Source organism: Serinus canaria, chromosome 4A (assembly GCF_022539315.1).
Source record: "Serinus canaria isolate serCan28SL12 chromosome 4A, serCan2020, whole genome shotgun sequence".
NCBI classification, from domain to species: domain Eukaryota; kingdom Metazoa; phylum Chordata; class Aves; order Passeriformes; family Fringillidae; genus Serinus; species Serinus canaria.
The window spans coordinates 14,984,886-14,993,531 of NC_066318.1; the positions used below are offsets into that span (position 1 = coordinate 14,984,886).

Below are 8,646 nucleotides of genomic sequence, written 5' to 3' on the forward strand. Positions count from 1 at the left end.
ATGTTCAGACAAAGGCTCAGTCCCTTTGCATTGTTGCTGTCCTGCCCTGAGTAGGCAGGAGTGTGAGGCCATTGGGAGCTGGCTTGTGTCTCAGGAGTGGGGCTCATTTCTGTGGCTCCTCCCTTTTCAAGCACATCTGTATGAGCAAGCTGTTTCCCACACAGAGTAGACTGTGTGGGTAGGTCTGATCCTGCTTGTCTCCTTTCCAGGGGAAGCACTGCATCCTGGATGTGTCTGGCAATGCTATCAAGAGGTTGCGACAAGCACAACTTTATCCCATTGCCATTTTCATCAAACCTAAATCCATTGAAGCCCTCATGTAAGTGCAGCACTGTGTTTTGTGCCTCTCCAGCTGCTTGTCCTGCTGCTCCTGGCCCTGGGTAGAGCAGGCTGGAAAGAATGTGAGAGCTGAGCTTGCAACTCTTCTGAGCAGCAGCAGCAGCAGAGAGCATTATCTGTGGGGAGAGTCAACAGCTTGAGAGTGACTCTGAGATCAGAAGAAACTCTGCTGGCAAGGGGCCTGGGAAAAGCCCTTCTCAAGTCAGAAGGGGTCAAATTGCTTATTTCTATGTTTTATGAAGATGAGAAACCCTAGGCAAGCAGCAGCAGTCTCACAAGTTTAAGGGATTGTCTGAGTTTGCATTCCCTTCCATGCTGGGGTGCAGGGGGTGGGGTAGGTGGCAGTGGGAGGAACTGGTAGAAGTTGAGATGAAATGCCAAGGCAGCCTGGAGTCTGTGGGGAAGAGAGCTACCCTTGGGAGCTGGGTCCTGCACAGCTTCCATTCCTGTGAGCAGAGGATTCCCAGGCACCCTGGCTCTGTGAGCTATTTTTGCTTCTGTTCATTGCTAAGAAAAAGAGCTGAAAAGTTTCTTAATTTTTGTGCGTGGCAGGGAGATGAACCGGAGACAGACATATGAACAGGCCAACAAGGTCTTTGACAAAGCCATGAAACTTGAGCAAGAGTTTGGAGAATATTTTACAGGTGAGTGTCCTGAGCAGGGTTGTATCTGATTTACTTCACTTTTCCATCCAGCAGCTGTGACCTCTCTACCAGCACTGTCCTACTGCAGGGTCATGGGAAAACGTCCAGCTTCATCAAAGCAAGAAAGAAATGGCACTTTGCCAGGAGGGCTCTGCAAGGGGACTGCTCCAGGATCAGTGGATAGCAGTAAACCAGTCATAGAGGAGGAGACAAGTTGTCAGGCAGGATTTTCTGAGTTTGTGAAAGCTTATCACCAACTTCAACAATAATAAAAATCTAAAAATCCCCAAGCAGGGGAAGCACAGGGTTTCAGAGTGCTACAAGTCTATAGGAAGTAAACTCCCTGCATGGGAGAAAAAGGGAGCATTTTCAAAAAGAGAAGTTTCTAAAGAGGAAAGATAAAAAATTAGTGATCTAAATGGTGGAGACAGTCCTGAGTTATTACAAAACATCTACCCAAAAAGACTGGAAGTTTGGCTTGCTTCCTAAGTAGTCTTTGCTCAAGAGCCAGTCAGGGGTTGCTGACACTTTGTGCCTGCTGAGGTGAACTGCTCATGACACAGGCATCCTTGTGCATTAAGGAACTAATGTTTGTCACATGATTAATTCTGGAAAACCACAGGCAGGTGAAGAGGCAGAGGAACTGTCTTCCATCCTTTTTCCAGTGCAATAGCTGTTTCTTCTGAAGTTGAGGAATGATAATGTTGCCAAACCATGCATTACCCCCCTAACAGCTACTGGGAAAAACCCCAAGCAGGATGTTTTCCAAAAATTGATTTCAGCTGGGCAAATACTGGGCTACAAACATGGTGAGCTTTCCCCAGACCTCCTATCCTGGGCTCCAGAGCTGCTGGCTGTTTTTCCAGGAAGACATGCCACAGTTTTGCAAGCCCTCAACATGCCACTGTGCACTTGGAGGGCGAGTTTGATGTTGACCTGTGAAAAAGGAATGCTGTTGGCTGCAATGTGTTGAAAGAACTGGGTAATGGGCAGAGAGATGGTCACTGCCACAGGTTCTGTGCCAGCAACCTAGCATGAGGGAGCAGAGATGCTGGAGGATAGTCCTGGCTGGCTTACAGAGGCAGGCTGGATTACCAGAAAGCTCTGGCCCTTCTTGAGCGTCTTGCTGTGATGTAAGCAGCACAGTGGAATGCAGGACGGGACAGGGGCTGCTGCTGGGAGCCTTTCCCAGCCTGGGAGCTCTGTGTTCCCACCCTGCAGCACAGGAGGCAAACAGGAGGAGCCTTCAGCAAACAGCCAGAGAACAACCAGAGGGAAGGGACAAAGCTGGCACCTTGGTGGGGGTGCTTGGTGCACCTCATGAGCTGCCCCAGCCCTGCCTTCCCTGGCTCTGGTCAGTGGCAGTGCCGGTGCCTGACACAGTGTGCAAAGCTGATTAGCAGCCTGGTGTGGAGAGCCCAGCCAGCCCTGCACACAGCCAGGAGCTCTGCCAGCTGGGATCAGCACTGGCTAATCCCCACCGAGGTGCTGCTTTAACCCTCTGTCACCGGGCCCAGGGCAGCTCCTGTGACACCACCTGGTTCAGTCCCTGCAGGCTGTGCCCTCCGGCCCTCTGGGGCAGCAGGAGGGCTCCCCCTCACTCGTGGCACTGCTGCCTGGGGCTCAGGGTCTTGCTTGTTCTCTCCTCTTCCAGCCATCGTACAAGGAGACTCTCTTGAAGAAATTTACAGCAAAATCAAACAGATCATTGAGGACCAGTCCGGGCACTACATCTGGGTCCCATCCCCAGAGAAACTCTGAAGATGTCTCCCACCTGCTTCCCTGTGAGCAGAAGATCTCTGAAGTCCCACCCATCCGAGCCCTCTGCCCCGAGGGGGAGGGATATGAAAACTATTCCTGCTCCCTTTTTTAGATCGTCGCAAAATTGAGTTTTCTAGTCCTGTTTCTTTTGTTGGGATGAACTCATATCATTGATCACGTGACTGTTCCCACCATTCCTGCATGGACCTTCCCACTGCTCCAGTAGAGACAGACAAGAACCCATTCAAGGTCTTTTTTTATTATTATTATTATTATATTATTATTATTATTATTATTAACTAAACAAAGAATCAAGATGGGAGGAGGCAGCTAAGGACTAATGTAAGAAAACAAGTGAAACAATGGACTCTGAACACATGAGCTGGTATCAGAGCTCCAGGGGCATTTTTCCAAGTGTGACTGTCTAGCAGCTCTGAACAGTGCGACAGATGGGCAGCAGAAAGCATTTTATTTATCTGTATATGTAATTTATATATAATATAGAGGAGAGATATTATATATATATTATATATATATATATGTATGTGGACTAGGAAATCTGAGGGACCTCTCTGGAAAGGTGTTGTATTATTGCAAGGTTCTTTCAGTTCCTCTGTCCCAAGCACTCGATGTAGGGAGTCCACTTGGGCAGGAAGAGCTCAAAACGGTACCAGGTGCTTTGGAAACTTCTCCCGTCCAGGCCAGTTCCCTGCAGCCCCCCTGGGTCTGAGACAGGCCAGAGACTGCTACTGCCTGTGCAGGAGGGACCAGAGCAAGGAGCAGCAGCTGGCCTGCAAGAGGCTGGGAGACAGAGACTGAGCAGGAGGCTGCGCAGCAAGAGAATGGATGATGCTACATATTAAATTGCACATTGTTTTACACACCACCTTATGTGTTTGCATGAGAGGTTTCCTTTTGGTTCTATTTTTTTAAGCTGATTTTAAACCAAAACCATATTGTGTTGTTGTGTTGGCTTTTTTAATTATTATTATTATTAATTATTATTATTATTATTATTATTCCATTTTTCTCTTGTCAATGATGAACTGAATGGGTATAAAATCCAGTTTTTTAACTTATTTTTTAAGCTGGCTCTATTGTAAATAGAATCTAGATCTGTGGTGTTTAGTTAAGAAATACTTTACTGGCCACATGGAACAAATGTACTCACTGTCCTGTGTTGCTGTGAAAAACCTGGGATGCTGGACTGGCCCTGTACCTGTGGGTGCAGGTGGAATGACCCATTCTGGCTTGTGGCAGCACACTGGCATTCCCTTCTGCATTAGCCACTGGCAGGAAAAGCCCCCAGCTGTGCCTTGGATGGACACTCACATTTTCCAGATCAGTGACAGAATTAAACCCTTCTCTGTTCCCTGCTCCATGCCGAGTTCCCGGCCCTGCTGAGTGCAGGTGCCTGGGCTGGCTCTCCGGAGGGGCCCTCCCTCCAGTAGAGGCCACCTTGCCTGGCTCTGTCTCTGACATCTCTGTGTCAATCTGTGGCTGGAGCTGGGTTCTGCTGCCTCCCCCAAGCCACCCCAAAGCCCTGAAGTGGTGCCCCAGCTGGCAGCTGAGGGTGCAGAGCTGCCCCATGCCCTGGGCACTGGCATTTTTGCAGGAGAGGCACCAAGACACTTGGCCCTAAGCTGAGACATGTCTGTTTTTGAGGACACTTTGGCTTCTGTGCTTGAGTGGGGCTCCAGCCCCTTGAGTGGAGCTGGGGACACTCACATGGCCTTTGAGGAGTGTGTGCTGGGTACTCAGAGTTCAGGTCCGAGTGCTCCCACCTTACCAAGAGCTGGTGAATGCTGTTCCTCACACAGTGCCACCCCACAGCACAGGAGGTCGCTTTCCAGGCACGCCCAGGTAAGTCTCCTCCTGCCTCTGTTTGGCAGGGACAAGCAGTGGTCCCTCTCCCCAAGGTGCTGGCGCTCAGTGTGTCAGTCAGTGCCTGGCACACAGGCTGCCAGCTGAGCCAGAGCTGCTGTGACACTGTCCCTGTGCTGCCTGGGGAGGAGCCTCCTTTGCCCACCCTGCATCCCAAGGAGCCCTGCAGGGACCGAGCAGCTTCTGGGGCCAGGACAGGGCTCTGCAGGAGCCACAGCTGTGAGCACAGTGGAGGGCAGAAGGATTCTGCTGTCGCTGGGACCGACCCTAAAGGAGCACACAGAACTTTGGCAATGGATTCCTGCCGGGCATCCAGCCCCTGCCCCACTGGTCCTGCTCCAGCTGCTATAAATGTCGGTCCCTGAAGAAGTGGAGTAAGTGAAACAAAAGTCCTTAAGGTGCTAGTCACACATTCCTATCTTTTTTTGTCTTTTCTTTTTTCTGTTTTTTCCTAATAGCCTGTCTCCCTCTTTCGAGTCACGTGGAGAAAAAGATTATGTACTCCATGGCATAGCTGACAGTACTGATCATGACAACAGTAGTTGGTTAACAGTGTTTCTTCCAAGGAGACATATATTTTTAATAAACAGAGAGTTGCAAAGAACTCTTGTCTTTGAGACCTTCTTGTAGAGTCCTTCATTGTGTACTAGATCTGGTTTTTTTTTGGTGCTGGTGTTAGCAACTCTTGAGATGGTCTCTTTATGGCAAACTGGATTGTTGACACTGGTTTAGGGGAAAAAATAGCCTTTTTTAGTATTAAAGGTGATGCCTGAGAACTTGCCTAGTGGAAAAAGGAAACCTAAAAAAAAAAAAAAAAAGAAAATAGAAAATAAAAGAAAGGAAGTGGGCATATTTAGAGCTGCAACTCAGCCACTGAAAAGTGCTTATGGTTGGGTTGTTTCAACCCAGGTTAAGTCTGGTGTGACAACACAACACCATAATGTATTCTGGATCATGGCTTGAATTCTGGGGAGGTTGCTTTGCAAATAATAGGGTCCATATGCTGCTACATAATTTTTCTTGTATTGGATGTAAAGACAACAAAGTAAATACATACTCCAGCTAATATAGGGCTTCTTTTTACAGTTGTAAAAGGCTGTTTAAATATCAGAAAGAAGTTGTAAAAACAACTGGTATAATTTTTAGTACCTTCAAATGCAAAGAAAAGGAAGCAAATTGTGATTTCAGGACAACAAGGATATTGTACCAATTGAGCATAGGCATACAGTTTGCTGACTGTTGAGTTTGTGAAGCTCACTGGACAAATTCAAAACCATTTAGAAACTCCTTTAACTGATGAGACCAACAGCCTGGTGGTGGTGGTTGTCCACAAAACACCAGAAGATTAAGCAGTTGCTAGGCAGACCTGATGCTAGAATTACCACTCTCAAAAATCAAACTTTGCTTGCATGCTGACAGATTTGCAGTCAAGGATAAAGCAGCACAGAAATATTGTCTGTTGCTGCTGGCCCTGCTCTGCCCAGCCCGTGTGGGGCTGCAGACACCCCTCCCATGGCCTGTCCTGAGCTCCTGAATGTTTTGCTGTCACCTCCATCTGCTGTGACAGCAAAACATTCAGGCTCCAGGGAGGAGAGGAACACGCGGATATCTTCTCAAATAAACACTGTCACTCCTGTAAGGCAGAGTAACCTCTGGAAGAGAAACACCACGTGAAGAGAAAGAGGGTGGCTTGGAGAAGGAACTGGCTCTGTTAAAGCTGTAACCCCCTTTTCCTGGCTAAGGACAAGTTACTCTGCCAACCAAGGATATTTGCAAAGTCCTGGCCCAGAAAATAGCAGAGCATTGTCCTGAAAATGGTCCTGTCCAGTTGTGAAATGTAGGAGCTGGTTCTTTTCTCTCCCAAGATGTCCTGCTAAAGCTGCCTGCAACAGGCATGAAACTAATCTGCCCTAAGACACTTCCAGAAAATTAGACTGTAAGCTGCTTGTGCTCTAGAGAAACATGTCTGTGCTTCTGTCTGCAGCTCTGGGTAATTAGCTGTCTTAGCTAAGCAGAAGAGCAAAGGTTGTGCTGTGAGGCTACTGGAAGAGGGGCTTTAAAGGAATGTAATTATCATTTTCTCAACATTTTTTCTCTATTGATGGAGCAGTCTTAGATACACCCATTGTTGCTAATGATGCCTGGCAGCACACAAGAACTGCTGTTCTCTGCTTTCCTCAGGCTGCCACAGCAGGATTCATGGCACTGAAGCATCTGCTGTGAAGCAGGTAAAGTTATCATCTTGTCAAAGGTGTCTCTTTCCTTCAAGAATCCTTGGGTACACCTTGACCTTGAGTGTTTATTTATATCACTTGCCTCCAAAATGAGGGTCACTTGTTTACCCTTAGGGTTTTTAACCCTAAGGGAAAACATTACACATGGTTAGAGTCAATCAGTGCAGCATTTCTGAATGGTACCAGCACGTGGGAGCACCTGTGGGACCTGCAATACCTGCTCGGGGCCACATTTGACTCAGCACGGGGGTGACTGTGGAATTTCCTCCCCTAGTTACAGTGCACTACTTGACAAAAGCTCCTGCCCAGTCCTCTAATGAGCTTCAGCCCTCTTCCAATTACCTTCATTTCTGATTACTGTGAACACTTCCAAGTGTGAGTGGCCAGGCCAGCCCCTCTTCCTTTCCTGCCTCTCCCAGATGCTCAATGGAGCCCCAGCAGTGGGAGCAAAGCTCTTCCCACAGTGTCTGGTGGGAGGTGCACGCTCAGTAAAGAGCTGCTGGAGAAGCCATGCTCCTGCTGCAGCTGCCTCTGGGTGAGAGGTGGTAGAAAGGGCTCCAGGGCTCAGCAGCTGAGTTGGGATCTTCTCTGCCCTGCCTCATTACCAGATCTTCTCAGAAAGGACGTTTTTCCCAGGGCAGGCTCCCTGCCCCATCAATCCCAGGTGTTGGTTTGGACTCACCCTCTCTGGGCCTATTCCCAATTCACACTGCAATTCTTTTGTGCCCCTGCACTGCTGCTCCTCCCCAAACGGTTAAGAAGTCAAATTAGGGGCAAAAAAGGGCATAAAATACTGGCTGGGCCAAAGGGAGGGAAGTTTGTGAGCTCCTGCCCTGGAGGATCCATTCGTGCTCTCAGAAGCAGGGAGGGCTCTGCAGTACAGAACCAGGGTCCAGCACACCCTGGGCTTCCACAATGATGTGTAAATAGGAAAGTACAGCTGCAATGCCACCCTCTGGAGCCATCTGTGCACATCCAGGGATGAGCACACAGGCTCTCTGAGCTGAAAGAAAACAGGGATCAATGAAAAGGTGAGAATGGGGGAGGAATGAACAGCTCTGTTGGTTTTTTTACAGGTCAGCTGTTGCTGGTTTAGAAAGCATTTATAAACCACAGTCACCCTTGATGGGCTACTGAACTGTGAAGCAGCATTTAGCCTGCTAAAAAAACCTCGACCAGCCTGCATCTGGACCAGCAAACACCTGAAAAGATGTGATTGCACACAAACAACCTACTGGGAACAGCCACTGGAAATGCAGCTAATTACAGTCTGATTCAACTAGGAGAGGAATTCTTGCCCTACTTAAACTCTTTGGTAAATACTAAGCCTGGAATGAAATGTACTGTGTAAAAATGTGGAGGAATAGATGAGTACTATCAGCAGAGTCTGAAACTTATCTGATCCAGGCTCTTCAGGGCTGTCTGTAGCATTAAAGAAATCAGAGTATCTGCATGGAAAAAATTCAAACCATTCTGGCTGTAGGCAAACCCACATTTAGTGTTTGCTGCCTTCTATGCCTGTATATAATTACCTCCTTGCACTTGCTGGGGAAACATGACCTTTCTCACCAGGTACAGTGTGACACCTTTACCTGTTTATGTGAGTGCAAGTCAGAACGGAGCAGTAATTAAAGCCAGACTGGCAGGCTCCAAGGAGATACTGAAGGCAGGATGGAAACCTTTGAGTTTGTGGCTCATTTAGAGTCCCCCAGTGCTGTGATGCAGCATCGATCTCCAAAACTGTGGCTCCAGAATAATTTTCTGTGGCATTTGAGACCTGGATT

General features: G+C 48.1%; 1 protein-coding gene across 9 annotated transcripts in view; it reads left to right on the forward strand.

The window, feature by feature from the left end:
* Window positions 1-5,245, forward strand: part of DLG3 (discs large MAGUK scaffold protein 3) — a 96,106-nt gene extending 90,861 nt beyond the window's left edge. For all 9 annotated transcript variants that reach the window (XM_018924544.3, XM_018924542.3, XM_018924545.3 and 6 more), the window contains 3 exons: window positions 210-319; window positions 892-983; window positions 2,638-5,245. In XM_018924544.3, coding sequence (XP_018780089.2) covers window positions 210-319; window positions 892-983; window positions 2,638-2,744 — 309 coding nt within the window. In that variant the 3' untranslated portion in view covers window positions 2,745-5,245. The remainder of the gene's footprint in view (window positions 1-209; window positions 320-891; window positions 984-2,637) is intronic.
* Window positions 5,246-8,646: the final 3,401 nt, after the last annotated feature.